This window comes from Bicyclus anynana, chromosome 9, assembly GCF_947172395.1.
Source record: "Bicyclus anynana chromosome 9, ilBicAnyn1.1, whole genome shotgun sequence".
NCBI lineage: Eukaryota > Metazoa > Arthropoda > Insecta > Lepidoptera > Nymphalidae > Bicyclus > Bicyclus anynana.
The window spans coordinates 8,930,976-8,947,602 of NC_069091.1; the positions used below are offsets into that span (position 1 = coordinate 8,930,976).

A 16,627-nucleotide genomic window follows, 5' to 3' on the forward strand; every position below is an offset into this window, starting at 1 on the left:
TGTAGCTTTACGTACTTAACTTCTAAACAAAGGTCAAGTAACAGTGGCGTAGCTATGTGGGGGCAAGGGGGTAAATAGCGCTGGGCGGCTTGCGAAAGGGGGTGGTGGCAAGCGCCAGGATTTTGTCAATAGAAATTAAAGAAAAATTAAAGTCCAAATGTGCACGCCTAACTCATTGGACAAAATACAGCACAAAAATATGGCCTAATCCAAAGCCTGCAGTAATGTTAAGCATAGTTCGGATTACTTTAGTATTTTAGTCGAGTACGAACGATTTTTGGGCGGTAGCAAATAGTTTAGTATGCTACTCGATTAAAATGCTAATGTAGTCCGAACTAGGCCTCGGTCTCACTCGGTTGACCGTTTCTTCTCATTCGGCTTCCAAAGTTTCCGGATTTTTATCTTGATTTTCAATGTTGCGTTAAATTAATTAGGACTGATAGATATAATATTAGGTTTCACTTCAAAGTAGATAATAATTGAAAAAGCCACGGCGGCAAATTTTCAGTCGGCCCCGGGCGGCGAAAACACACACTACGCCACTGTCGACTGAGGAGGTAAGACAACGAAATTCGACCAATTTTTATATGGTCCTACAACCTGTCCGTCCATAGTGGAATACCTACAGAGACATGAACACCAAAACATACCTAGTTACTAAATTTTTTAGGCCGACTGAAACCGACCAACTAATAGCCTGGCCAGAAATACATATCAAAAAACCTAGATTGGGTCCTACAACCAGGTACCCACTTTTTAGCAGTTATGGCATGGGCATACGGAATATTCGGAAATCAACTTGTTAACTACTGATACATTACTTCATTGGAGCGGCTATGACTATAGTCCTTCAGAATCGGTATCATACATTTTATATGGCAACTTTACACTTATGTGTTGTGACATGTCGTGATTGCTTCTGCGGTCATAATAAGCCAATACATCGATTTTCATCGTATTTTCGTTTTTGTAATCATCTAATATAGTTATTTCTACGAAATTACCATGACTACGCCATTTTACATCAAGTGGAAATGATGTTTTGTTTTAACAATCGTCTAACATGAACATGGCAACAAAATAACGTAAATATCAGTTTTTCGTTAAAATAACGTTATTACCTGCTGCTACCCGCTACTAGACTAATGTTACTTTACGTTAAATTACGATTAAAACACATGTCATTTCGTTGAAAACACAATGTTAGATGATTGCAAGAACGAAAATACGATGAAAAACGATGTAGTGAGTAGTGACTGATTACTTGAATGGTACACCGAGTTACATAATAACCCTGCTGCTGTGCCGCTTACAAAATGTATGATACCGAGTCTGTTTTGATGCGTCACGACTCGACACGTCAGACAAATGTAAATCCGGCTTTACTGCGCATCTTTCAACAGGCCACTTAATATACGTATTTGTAAATAAGTTACATATTCTGCCGATTGTATTTTAGTTCTTTTTATTATTTTTTAACTTAAGTATTGGTTAAATTAATTGGGTTTTATGTACCTACGAATTTTATCACGGAAAAAATATTTACATATCCAACAAGAAGATTAAATATCTACGATGCTATAAATATTGTAAAATATATTCAATAATCTACTGTTTAGAATTTCATTTTGATGCCCCTGTCTCCCCTTTCTGACTACTTACACATAATATATTTGGTTATTACAACTTAAAAAGATGACTGTACTACGCTGAACTTTTATAATCATCATTATCAACCCATATTCGGCTCACTGCTGAGCTCGAGTCGACTCTCAGAATGAGAGGGGTTAGTTAGGCCAATAGTCCACCACGCTGGCCCAATACGGCTTGGTAGATTTCATACACTCAGAAAATTAAGGAAATTCTCTGGTATACAGGTTACCTCACGATGTTTTCCTTTACCGATTGAGACACGTGATATTTAATTTCTTAAAATGCACACAACTGAAAAGTTGGAGGTGCATGCCCCGGACCGGATTCGAGCCCACACCTTCCGGAATTGGATGCAGAGGTCACTTCTAATAACCCCGCTTAAATCGCATTTCCGTGTCAATATCAGAATAAAAAGTAGTCATATTAGCTACTTTTTATTCTGATTTTTGATGTAACCTTTAATGGGTTTTAAATCTTTTTCATCCATATCCGTTCAGCCTTCCTCACCTTTTTGATGTGTAGCTGTAGACAGACATTAAAAAGTGAAAGAAAAAGCGTTTTCAATAGATAATACTTTATTGGAATGATAAATATAAATAATTTCTTTATTAGAGATCTAATGTTATTACACTTCGGTAAATAACAACTACAAATATCTATTGTACAACTATTACATTAAATATTAAAAAAAAAACATCATACAGGCAGGCAAATAATTATGGCGCCTTTAAATTATGTACATTGTACAATATTATGTACAAAACCAGCTCCTGCAACCAAGTGGCACGTCAATTCTGTTTCTACGATCATAAACGCTTTAAAAACTAGAAAAATGTATGGGAATGACATTTGCTGTCAACATGTCACGTGATCAAGATCATTCCCACACATTTTACTAATCTATACTAATATTATAAAGAGGAAAACTTTTTTGTATGTTTGTTTGTTTGTTGGATTGTAATGAATAGGAAAATCTACTGGACTGATTTTAAAAATTCTTTCACCATTCGAAAGCTAAATTATCCACAAGTAACTAAATTTTATTTTGGAAAAAAATAGGGTCCCGTAAGATATTTGGGTTTTTCGGACACAAGGTGTAAAATATCAACCAGAAAAGAAGGGTAGGGGTAGGTAGGAGTAGGGTTGGTGTAGGGTTAGGTTAGGGATAGGCTATGGGTAGGGTAGGGGTAGGATAGGGATAGTGAAAAGTTTACATCGAGTTTCACGCGGACGAAGTCGCGGGCGTCGGCTAGTAATAATAATATTTATTGATTCACTAGTACACATAAAAATAATTTACATAAGTCTGTGATCTACACACTAGGATTCCCTGTATTGTGGTAATCCCATTCTTCCACTGTAGTAAAACAAAAATATAACAGTTCATGAAGTGTGTGACAAACAAATTAAATTAGGTAATAAAGTCAAGTTAGGTGGTAAGTTCTTAATGATAAGTTATAATTCAAAATAATTACAATATATATTATGTGATTTTTATGTGTACCTACTAGTGAATCAATAAATATTATTATTATTATACTAGTTTTCGAAGCGTTTGCGATCGTAGAAAGAGAACCAACATGCCGCTTGGCTACAGGGGCAGTACTTTAACAAAATCATAGTTATAAAATAAACAAAAGCAGTGCAAATCCGTTTGGCTTATAAAAGTATTAAGGTGTTCCAGTCTTATTTTACTGGTATTATTTAAAACTACCGTCGTTAAATAGCAAAAAATGTAATACTACAGTGGAATTCAGACGTTGCAGGGGCACCCCTAGGGGATCATTCAGAGGCTGAGTGTCGAATTTAACCTCTATTTGTTTGAGAATTTGACACTTAACGGGTGAATGATCCCCTGAGGGTGCCCCTGCAACGTCTATGAATTACACTGTTAATGCACAGAAATGTCACCTGACAAGAACAAAATTGAGGAACTAATTTCTTTTATACTAGCATTAAATGAAAAAAGTATTTGTGTGTGTGGTATGACAAAGTTTAACGAAGTTTATGACAGATAGGTACTGTCGCGTTCAAATAGGAAGATTTGTACTTAAAAAAACGGTATTTTTTTCTTTCGTTAAATCTTTTCTCTTACTTTCTACACATTAACTGGATTTTTACTCAAAGCGCTAAATTGTTGTCATGTAATGTTATGTAACAACAAAAAGTAATATTGATTTGAAGTATGTTGCAGCTTTTTCAAAAAATTAGCTCATTCTTCGTTCTAAAACAATACATGGATTTATACTAACGATGATTTTTAAGGACATATAGATACCTACCTATATCAATGCAAATATGTACATTGAAATATATGATTGAAAATATATTAGATGTATCTAGAAGTACAAGGCTTCCTATTTTTAACGGTTGTACTACGACATCGCTTGTTATCATCATCCTAACACTATATTTCAATGACTAGGTATACAACCAGCGTTGCCAGACGTCCCGATTTTTGCTGGGCGTCCCGACTTTTAAATCAATAATAATTGTCCCGCTTTTCGGGAATAGATCGACCGTGCGTGCAGCTTACTGAGATAGCGCAGGCGGGTGTCACATTAACTTCTCAGACTATAGTTTTAGGATGTCCCGCTTTCTATGAAAGAATCCCGCTATTTTTCACTCAAAAAGTTTCTAAATCTGGCAACGCTGTATACAACACTAACTAAAAGAAGTGGGAAAATTAATGGAACATGTGAAAGAAATATAATTGATGAGCCATTACAAGTTCCAAATAAGAACAATTAACAAATCCTTAACCTAAATGATCATACTAGCGATGAAATTAATATAAACAACTTATTTTGACTGTATAAGTAGACATTCACGAAATAATATTATATTATTGTGCAATAGTTACATAATTCTAACATAAAAACATTAATAAAAACAAAACAAAGGAACAATAACTATTGTAATTAAATTACCCTGAGTTAAAACTTTTTACTTAATCTTCATTTTTAGTAGCATCTTTTATAAAAATTCTTTAAATATTAAACAGGCACAAGTCTGAAATTTAGGCAAGATCAAATCCTCATCACCTGTAGTCAAATCTACAATATCGATAAATTACTATGTGAACAGAAATATTTGTCACCTACATACTCGTAAATACGTCATATAACCAAAATACCCTACTGCTAATAGAAATATGAAAGTTTGTGTTTGTTATAGGATCACTCAAAAACGGCTAAACATATCAAGTTAACAGACCAGGCAGTTTTTAATCTAAATTAACATTTAGCGTACCTATCTTTTATCTTATGTCAGTCTGCCTTTCTGCCTGTTTGATGAAGGACGAATTTCAAACAAAATTTACTTATAATAATTAATGATGTCTGACGTCGGTCTTGAGCTTTTAGCTGTCTAGGTATATATTTCAATAATATTTTATATCAAACAGATAAAGTTCCTGGGAGACAATTAAAAATGGCTTTGTATAGTTTCAACTAGGGTTGCCAACCGTACTATAATACACCACCGTACGTAATATACAGTATTGTACTATATTTCGGATTGGCGTACTATATACTGTTGAAGAAATATATAGTAACTACGCAAAAACACTATATTTTGAACACTAAAATCTTACAAACAAAATTTTCATTTGCTACATGATAGATGCAATAGTGTCTAGCCTATCGGAACTTGTCTATCTTACTGAGTTCCAAACATTAAACGAATAAATTAGAAAAAAAATTTCAAAAATTTTAAAATCAAAATATGTGAAAAGTATATGACACTCTTATTTCAGACAAATAAATCTTGAAAAATGCAACAAGAGTAATATATTGTTTTTATTTTTTTAAATAAACGTTGATTTTTTTGCCAGACGTTTTTATGGAATAAGTTCCATAAAATACTATATTTTATTTATGCATAGATTTTTAAATCTGAAAAATACTATATTTTTCTGAAAAAAATGTTAGCAACCCTAGTTTCAACATCCAAAATTAATTTCCAAACTTTTCACAGATTTATAGATCAATCAAATAATACAAAAATGCTATTTCCATTCTAAAACTAAATTACAAATATAAGTAGTGGAATTTATGCTACATAGTAATCTGTACTTCTGCAGTAATATTATAAATAGGAAAGATTTGATTGTTTGTTTGTATGCATTAAATAGACTCTATTAGACCGATTCTAAAAATTATTTTACCTTCCAACTTTATCATACATTATCACCTACATTTCTACATTATCACTGACGAACGCAGGCTTATTTTAACCCCGTAATCTCACGGAAACTACGCGGGCAAAACCGCGTGGCGTCTGCTAGTCATTAATATTATTAACTGACTTCAAAAAGGAAGTTTTAAAATATAATTAATTATATTTTAAAATATAATTAAAAATCCTAGATACGCCAATGCCGAACTGCATAACTACTCGTAATATTTTTGTTACTAAAAAATAAAAACATATAATGTTTAAAATAATTCAAATAATCCCAACTATCCATGTAACATACGCCTTTATCTATTCATTTAAAAAAAAAAGTTTGGCTACGCGTTTATAGGACACATTTTAAGATCTATTTACAAAACAAATATTTTTTACTCCGAAAATATTAATTTTAGAACACATATTCTTTGAACATTTTTAATTAATTTACGGTAAAGAATGAGTTATGGGAAATACTCCTTAGCACCCTGTATAATTGTTATTTTCAATAATTATGGTCTTAGTACCTCCTAGACTTCAGGAATGGCAGGCAAATCTTCTCAGTACACATTTTCTTTTTTTATTTATGTAGCTTTACGTACTTAACTTCTAAACAAAGGTCAAGTAACAGTGGCGTAGCTATGTGGGGGTAAGGGGGTAAATAGCGCTGGGCGGCTTGCGAAAGGGGGTGGTGGCAAGCGCCAGGATTTTGTCAATAGAAATTAAAGAAAAATTAAAGTCCAAATGTGCACGCCAAACTCATTGGACAAAATATAGCACAAAAATATGGCCTAATCCAAAGCCTGCAGTAATGTTAAGCATAGTTCGGATTACTTTAGTATTTTAGTCGAGTATGAAAGATTTTTGGGCGGTAGCAAATAGTTTAGTATGCTACTCGATTAAAATGCTAATGTAGTCCGAACTAGGCCTCGGCCTCACTCGGTTGACCGTTTCTTCTCATTCGGCTTCCAAAGTTTCCGGATTTTTATCTTGATTCGTTAAATTAATTAGGACTGATAGATAAAATGTTAGGTTTCACTTTAAAGTAGATAATAATTGAAAAAGCCACGGCGGCAAATTTTCAGTCGGCCCCGGGCGGCGAAAACACACACTACGCCACTGTCGACTGAGGAGGTAAGACAACGAAATTCGACCAATTTTTATATGGTCCTACAACCTGTCCGTCCATAGTGGAATACCTACAGAGACATGAACACCAAAATATACCTAGTTACTACATTTTTTAGGCCGACTGAAACCGACCAACTAATAGCCTGGCCAGAAATACATATCAATAAACCTAGATTGGGTCCTACAACTAGGTACCCACTTTTTAGCAGTTATGGCATGGGCATACGGAATATTCGGAAATCAACTTGTTAACTACTGATACATTACTTCATTGGAGCGGCTATGACTATAGTCCTTCGAACGGTCCGAAGTTCCGAACTCATGACCGGCCATCAAAACAGAATCGGTATCATACATTTTATATGGCAACGTTTAAACTTATGAGTTGTGACATGTCGTGTTGGCTTCTGCGGCCTTATTAAGCCACTACATCGATTTTCATCGTATTTTCGTTTTTGTGATCATCTAATATAGTTATTTCTACGAAATTAACATGACTACGCCATTATACATCAAGTGGCAATGATGTTTTGTTTTAACAGTCGTCTAACATGAAAATTTCAACAAAATAACGTAAATATCAGTTTTTCATTAAAATAATTACAACCTGCTACTACCACTAGTAGACTAATGTTACTTTACGTAAAATTACGATTTTTGTGTCATTTCGTTGAAAACACAATGTTAGATGATTGCAAGAACGAAAATACGATGAGAAACGATGTAGTGACTGATTACTTGAATGGTACACCGAGTTACAATAACCCTGCTGATGTGCCGCATACAAAATGTATGATACCGATTCTGTTTTGATGCGTCACGACTCGACACGTCAGACAAATGTAAATCCGGCTTTACTGCGCATCTTTCAACAGGCCACTTATTATACGTATTTGTAAATTAAGTTAGATATTCTGCCAATTGTATTTAAGTTCTTTTTATTATTTTTTAACATAAGTATTGGTTAAATTAATTGGGTTTTATGTACCTACGAATTTTATCACGGAAAAAATATTTACATATCCAACAAGAAGATTAATTATCTACGATGCTATAAATATTGTAAAATATATTCAATAATCTAATTTTTAGAATTTCATTTGTTGTCCCTGTCTGCCCTTTCTGACTATGACACATAATATAATATTTGGTTATTACAACTTACAAAGATGTACTACGCTGAACTATTATAATCATCATTATAAACCCATATTCGGCTCACTGCTGAGCTCGAGTCGACTCTCAGAATGAGAGGGGTTAGATAGGCCAGTAGTCCACCACGCTGACCCAATGCGGATTGACAGACTTCACATACGTAGAGAATTAAGGAAATTCTCTGGTATACCTCACGATGTTTTCCTTCACCGATTGAGACACGTGATATTTAATTTCTTAAAATGCACACAACTGAAAAGTTGGAGGTGCATGCCCCGGACCGGATTCGAACCTACACCTTCCGGAATTGGATGCAGAGGTCACTTCTAATAACCCCGCTTAAATCGCATTTCCGTGTCAATATCAGAATAAAAGTAGTCATATTAACTACTTAAAATTCTGATTTTTGATGTAACCTTTAATCGGTTTTAAACCTTTTTCATCCATATCCGTTCAGCCTTTCTCACCTTTTTGATGTGTAGCTAGCTGTAGACAGTCATTAAGAATTGAAAGAAAAAGCATTTTCAATAGATAATACTTTATTGGAATGATAAATATAAATAATTTCTTTATTAGAGATCTAATGTTATTACACTTCGGTAAATAACAACTACAAATATCTATTGTACAACTATTACATTAAATATTAAAAAAAAAACATCATATAGGCAGGCAAATAATTATGGCGCCTTTAAATTATGTACATTGTACAATATTATGTACAAAACCAGCTCCTTTGGCCAAGTGGCACGTCAATTCTCTTTCTATGATCGCAAACGCTTCAAAAACTAGAAAAATGTATGGGAATGACATTTGCTGTCAACATGTCGCGTGATCAAGATCTATCATTCCCACACATTTTACTAATCTATACTAATATTATAAAAAGGAAAATTTTGTTTGTATGTTTGTTTGTTTGATTGTAATGAATACTACTGGACCGATTTTAAAAATTCTTTCACCATTCGAAAGCTAAATAATCCACAAGTAACATAGGCTAAATTTTATTTTGGAAAAAAATAGGGTTCCGCAAGATATTTGGGTTTTTCGGACAGAAGGTGTAAAAAATCTACCAGAAAAGAAGGGTAGGGGTAGGTAGGAGTAGGGTTGGGGTAGGGTTAGGCTAGGGATAGGCTATGGGTAGGGTAGGGGTAGGATAGGGATAGTGAAAAGTTTACATCGAGTTTCACGCGGACGAAGTCGCGGGCGTCGGCTAGTAATAATAATATTTATTGATTCACTAGTACATATTAAAATAATTTACAGTCTGTGATCTACACACTAGGATTCCCTGTATTGTGGTAATCCCATTCTTCCACAGTAGTAAAACAAGAATATAACAGTTTATGAAGTGTGTGACAAACAAGTTAAATTAGGTAATAAAGTTAAGTTAGATGGTAAGTTCTTAAAAATGCTAAGTTTATACAATTCAAAAAAATTACAATATGTGATTTTTATGTGTACTAGTGAATCAATAAATATTATTATTATTATTATACTAGTTTTCGAAGCGTTTGCGATCGTAGAACCGACGTATCACTTGGCTAAAGGGGCAGTACTTTAACAAAATCATAGTCAAAAAATAAACAAAAGCAGTGCAAATCCGTTTGGCTTATAAAAGTATTAAGGTGTTCCAGCCTTATTTTACTGGTATTATTTAAAACTACCGTCGTTAAATAGCAAAAAATGGAATACTACAGTGGAATTCAAAGGTTGCAGGGGAACCCCCAGGGGATCATTCAGAGGCTGAGTGTCGAATTTAACCTCTATTTGTTTGAGAATTTGACACTTAACGGATGAATGATCCCCTGGGGGTGCCCCTGCAACGTCTATGAATTCCACTGTTAATGCACAGAAATGTCACCTGACAAGACCAAAATTGAGGAACTAATTTCTTTTATACTAGCATTAAATGAAAAAAGTGATTATCTGTGTGCTATGACAAAGTTTAACGTTTATGACAGATAGGTACTGTCGCGTTCAAATAGGAAGATTTGTACTTAAAAAATGGTATTTTTTTTCTTTCGTTAAATCTTTTCTCTACACATTAACTGGATTTTTACTCAAAGCGCTAAATTGTTGTTACATTATGTAACAACAAAAAGTAATGTTGATTTGAAGTATGTTGCAGCTTTTTCATTAGCAAAAATTAGCTCATTCTTCGTTCTAAAACAATATATGGATTTATATATAACGATGATTTTTAAGGACATATAGATACCTACCACTATAAATGCAAATATGTACATTGAAATAAATATATTAGATGTATCTAGAAGTACAAGGCTTCCTATTTTTAACGGTTGTCATCGCTTGTCATCATCATCTTAACACTATATTTCAATGACTAGGTATACAAACAGCGTTGCCAGACTTTCCGATTTTGGCGGGACGTCCCCATTTTTAAATCAATAATAATTGTCCCGCTTTTCGGGAATAGATCGACCGTGCGTGCAGCTTACTGAGATAGCGCAGGTGGGTGTCACATTAACTTCTCAGACTATTGTTTTCAGAATATTTGTGTAATGAAAAAAACAACATATTTCGATTACTGTTTTTTTTTTTTCATTTTTGTTCAGAAGGAATAATATAAGGCTCAACTATTTAACTGATTTAAAATATCATATTTTTTATAAATAACATTTTAACTCAAATAAAAAGATTCAAACTTTTTTGATTATATACGTTTTTTGGGTGTCCCGCTTTCTATGAATGAATCCCGCTATTTTTCACTCAAAAAATTCCTAAATCTGGCAACAACACTAACTAATAGAAGTGGTAAAATTAATGGAACATGTGAAAGAAATATAATTGATGAGCCATTACAAGTTCCAAATAAGAACAATTAACAAATCTTAAAACCTAAATGATCATACTAGCGATGAAATTAATATAAACAACTTATTTTGACTGTATAAGTAGACATTTACGAAATAATATTATATTATTGTGCAATAGTTACATAATTCTAACATAAAAACATTAATAAAAACAAAACAAAGGAACAATAACTATTGTAGTTAAATTACCCTGAGTTAAAACTTTTTACTTAATCTTCATTTTTAGTAGCATCTTTTATAAAAATTCTTTAAATATTAAACAGGCACAAGTCTGAAATTTAGGCAAGATCAAATCCTCATCACCTGTAGTCAAATCTACAATATCGATAAATTACTATGTGAACAGAAATATTTGTCACCTACATACTCGTAAATACTTCACATAACCAAAATACCCTACTGCTAATAGAAATATGAAAGTTTGTGTTTGTTATAGGATCACTCAAAAACGGCTAAACATATCAAGTTAACAGACCAGGCAGTTTTTAATCTAGATTAACATTTAGCGTACCTATCTTTTATCTTATGTCAGTCTGTCTTTCTGCCTGTTTGATGAAGGACGAATTTCAAACAAAATTTACTAATAATAATTAATGATGTCTGACGTCGGTCTTGAGCTTTTAGCTGTCTAGGTATATATTTCAATAATATTTTATATCAAATAGATAAAGTGCCTGGGAGACAAATATAAATGGCATTGTATAGTTTCATCTAGGGTTTCCAACCGTACTATACACCACCGTACGTAATATACAGTATTGTACTATATTTCGGATTGGCGTACTATATACTGTTGAAGAAATATATAGTAACTACGCAAAAATACTATATTTTGAACACTAAAATCCTTTAAACAAAATTTTCATTTGCTACATGATAGATGCAATAGTGTCTAGCTTATCCGAACTTGAGTTCGGACTATCTTACTGAGTTCCAAACATTAAACGAACAAATTAGAAAAAAAAATCAAAAATTTTAAAATCAAAATATGTGAAAAGTATATGACACTCTTATTTCAGACAAATAAATCTTGAAAAATGCAACAAGAGTAATATATTGTTTTTATTTTTTAAATAAATGTTGATTTTTTGCCAGACGTTTTTATGGAATAAGTTCCATAAAATACTATATTTTATTTATGCATAGATTTTTTTTTAAACTAAATCTGAAAAATACTATATTTTTCTGAAAAAAATGTTAGCAACCCTAGTTTCAACATCCAAAATTAATTTCCAAACTTTTCACAGATTTATAGATCAATCAAATAATACAAAAATGCTATTTCCATTCTAAAACTAAATTACAAATATAAGTAGTGGAATTTATGCTACATAGTAATCTGTACTTCTACAGTAATATTATAAATAGGAAAGATTTAATTGTTTGTTTGTATGCATTGAATAGACTCTATTAGACCGATTCTAAAAATTATTTTACCTTCCTTCCAACTTTATCCTACATTATCACCTACTTTTCTACATTTTCATTAACAAACGCAGGCGAAACCGCGTGGCGTCTGCTAGTCATTAATATTATTAACTGACTTCAAAAAGGAGGAGGTTTTAAAATATAATTGATTATATTGACATTTTGTGGACGAATCACAGAGGTGAGTGCATTCAAAATGACCGACAAGCAAACATGTTATTTGATTTGCTATTTCAAACAGGAAATATCAAATTAACTGAAAAGTAGAATTATTAAAAGTGAAAGTCATTTCTAATTCTGATTTTCAGCTATGATATTTCCCAAATAAATCTGTAAAAATGTTTACTTTTGATTTAGGTAACTGAAAAATGAGCCCAAAGCATATTGTCCTGAGTTTACTTTATAAAAGCAGAATAATAAATAATTAATTACTCTATAAAATATATACTTGTAGTATTCCAAAATTAATTTACAATAAATTGAATAAAAAATCTGGATGGACATTTTGTTTGGCGTTACTTAATAAAGAAATCTTGTAGATATTCCAACTAAATCTATGCTATCACAAAGATAAGTACTATTTAATGTGAAAAGATAACAGTAAAGATACATATTTGTAGCATACTACTATAGATGCAAAATACTACATTTTCCAATTGTGAGTCATAACTACAAAAGTGCTAGTTTCAGTACAAGAAGACAGTATTTTCATTGAACTTTATTGTCAAGTTGTGAAACAATTTGATTGGAGACAACTTTTGTGGCTACAGCAGCATTTGGAATTAGAAAGCGATCCATATCTTTTATTAGCAAATTATCACCATCTGGTATACCATATTTAAAAGTTATCAGTTCTGGATGTCTTTTCTTTGCAGTAATTTTCACTATAGTCGATAGGGGCCTTCTTGATAAAATTTTAGCAAGCCCTTTCTTATTAGGTATTTCTCGTAAAATTATCAAATGTGATTCAGTGACTACTAAATAAGAATCAAACATATACCCATTGGATAGAACTTCTTGACATAGAAAATTATCGACAACACTCTGTCCTTTGAGGAATGTTTGCACTTCAACAATTTCATCAAGCAAATCTGCGTTTGAAACATCACGACGTAAGTCAGAATGAGAGTCCTCATCTTCATCATTAATACTGAAAACAGGTGGGACATTTCTGTATCTATTTTCTTTTCTGTCATTAGCTGAAACATGCCAATCGCCATTATTGGCCGTTGAATTAGGATTCACAATATATTCTATCAATTTTCCCTTAACTTCTTGACTCTTTGCTTTCATCGCTGATGATAGTTTACTAAATAATTGTATAGCCGGTATATTGTCTCTAGGTTTTTTAACTGGTGGAGTTACTCCAGTGTTATTATTACTAGGTGCACAGACCAGACACATTGACGAATTATGTTCTTCTAAACAATCTGTCATATGTGGTCCGAAGTAATCATGTATAGCTACAAAACCACCATCCAGCATTGATACATGTTTAGTATTTCTTTTTAAGAAAGAAGCAACAACCATGTGTGCATAACTGTCTTCTTCGGTTCTACCAGAGCTTACGAAACATAAATGTTCACCAGCAGCTAAAGATCCTGCAGCTAGTGCCTGACGTTGAGCATTCAACAATCCTTGAACGGCTGTATTAAAAGCATTAGGCTCTTGTAACATCAAATTACAATCTAGGTGAAAAGCAGTAGACAAATGGCCAGAATTATACTGTTCCGCTGGACGACAGTCAACCAGAAAGTATTTAACAGCATCCACATCTGCTACATCTACAGTTGCACTTTCAATCAACTCGTGAACAGCTACAGGAAGACAGAGTGCTTGTGAGTACAATTTCGAGTTTATTTCTAAGCCACTTTCTGAGAACAATACTTCTAACACATCTTCACGAAAAGACATGGGGGTTTTTAAAGAATAATAATGAGCTAAAGAGCAGAAATCTGACACATCATTAGCATCAAGGTCTCCTGGCATACTACGGAGGGTTTGAATAATTGACTCTTTATCTTCATTTTTCATTTGCAATAGCTGCTCTCTAGCATTAATAATCATAATAAGACAGAGGAAAAATATAAAAAATGGATCTGACCTCTGGAAATACAAATCCCACATAAAAAGCACCACCTCCAAATTGCATGTACCAGAAAAAAGTGACCTAAGCCAAGGCATGCAATACCGTTCAGGTGTTATTCGTTTGGTGTCTAAAAATGAACAAAGCTCAGGGTCGTGATACTGAATGATCAATCTTAATATATGAAAGGGTACTCCGTTGGATACACATCCATTAGGAATGTAGAGCTTTATAATCTTTTCGAATAGGTTATATGTTTCAGCCTTGTTCAATTTCAAGCTCAGCAAAGGAAACAATATCTCAATCCAGCCATTGTTAGAAGCGTAAGTGATAGATTTTGATTTACAATGAAATGTAATGATAGATTCAATGTCGGAAATAACTGCAAGTTTCTCATCATCATCATTGTCAAGTCTTCTTGCAAACTTTTTAACATCATCCCTCAATTCATTCTGATTCGGCAAATCAAATATTTCATCAAACAGAAGCAATTGATTACCAGTCTCCTGACAGTTGAGGCAAACTAACCACACATCAGGCCTTAAGCTTTCTGGAATTCTTTTACCCTTGGTGATTGCATTAATTTCTCTTGGAGTGCACCCATCGAGAAGACCAGATTCCAGCTCTATCAACCTGAAATGCACATTTTCAAGTTCTAATAAATCAAATCAAATCAAATTATTTTATTTAGGGTCAAGTAGGATAAGGAGATGTTTGAAAAGTCCAACCTGTCAGCAAGTAGTGATTTCACCACCAATTTGGAAATCAGAAGTGTCAGTAGAATTTGAATTTTTTTGCCAGCAAGAAAATCAGCAACTTTTTTAAAACTATCTCATACTGTCTAGTGTGCAAAAAAGCACTAATTACTTCCAGTAGTATTTGTTCAGGATATTTACTAGCCTTCAAGGTTCCATCAAGGCCAGTAAACAAGACTAAGATTACTATACTTATTTAAACCAGGATAGGATACTTATAATGTGTGGTTAAAAATCCCCATACATTCACTCTTATCTTATCGTATCACATATCAAAACATGTGCAAGTTCAGATTTTACATTCCAAAATATTTAGACTTGCTTATGTTGACATACTATTAACTTCTTCCAACATATTTAATTACAATAAATGTTTTACCATTTTTATATTTTCGTGCTATGCTATGTATATAGATAATTTTTAAAATGATTACCAGGTGTTTCCGTCTTCATCAGCAGTCATTATGGCATGCAGTTGGGAAAAACACTAGAAAATAAGTTGTAATGGCTAACTCTTCAATGCTCAGTCTCCTTAGGTCTCAGTGTCTGGTTTGCAAAATATAGACTTTTGTATCAGTAACTGTTTTTCACTATTTATCCAAATAAATTGTAAATAATTCGTATTTCACAGAATTATTGCTTATTTCACTTCACATCACAAATAAATATTTTATTTCATTGCTTTGACATTTCAATTCCATTTGTTAATTGTCATCATGACACTGACAAGTAACAACGGACAACTATCGTTCGTTTACGTCAAGCTCAAGTGTCATCCCAGAATAATTTAGTGATTCTATTTACAGTTTAATTTCCTTCTATTCTTTAACGATTCAGAGGCTCAGACGAATTATATACAAAACTGCTGTGCTATACGTTACCGCTCTGTCAAAGTATATCAACGATGTATGATAAAACGCGTCTTTAGAAACCGTTTCTATAGACTCGATGTTTCATTGTTGTAATAATTTTCGTCGTTTACAGCTTCCTAAAAATGCCGGTTTGTGTAGTTGAATGGCATAAAAAATGGTCAACGACTAGTCTACTAATACTTGAAGTTACGTTTTATTTGTAAGTATTTCTTCTAATTATTATATCTATAATAAAAATTATTATTATTATTAATTCAAATGACAATATTTCATCATTTTAAATCTACATTACAATTTTATTAGTAAACATTTTATATTACTAAAAATATGTAGTATTTAATAGGCTCTTTGCCTGCTGTAGAAAACTAAGAAGATTTTTTGCATAAAGGCAGTTTAGATGCCTTGAAACTCTAATCACATTTTTATTTGTGAAAATAATCTCGTAATTGTAATATTTTTATAAAACAAAATTGTATTTTTATCACGTCACCAAAAACGCCAATAATAAACTGTAACGTCATTCGCTACAAGGGA

General features: G+C 32.7%; 1 protein-coding gene across 2 annotated transcripts; it reads right to left on the reverse strand.

Moving 5' to 3' along the window:
* Window positions 1-2,743: 2,743 nt before the first annotated feature.
* Window positions 2,744-15,932, reverse strand: LOC112046320 (TBC1 domain family member 23). 2 transcript variants are annotated; one of them, XR_008251099.1, is made up of 3 exons: window positions 15,656-15,932; window positions 9,577-15,099; window positions 2,744-3,157 (listed from the first exon to the last, which is right to left on the reverse strand). XR_008251099.1 is itself a non-coding variant. In XM_024082932.2 (2 exons), exons 1-2 carry the CDS (start codon window positions 15,682-15,684, stop codon window positions 13,089-13,091), a joined length of 2,040 nt encoding a protein of 679 aa, XP_023938700.1. In that variant the 5' UTR covers window positions 15,685-15,932; the 3' UTR covers window positions 8,634-13,088. The 2 variants fall into 2 exon arrangements, 1 of the variants encoding a protein (XP_023938700.1); XM_024082932.2 differs by lacking the exon at window positions 2,744-3,157 and having other exon boundaries at window positions 8,634-15,099.
* Between the last annotated feature and the right edge of the window lie 695 nt (window positions 15,933-16,627).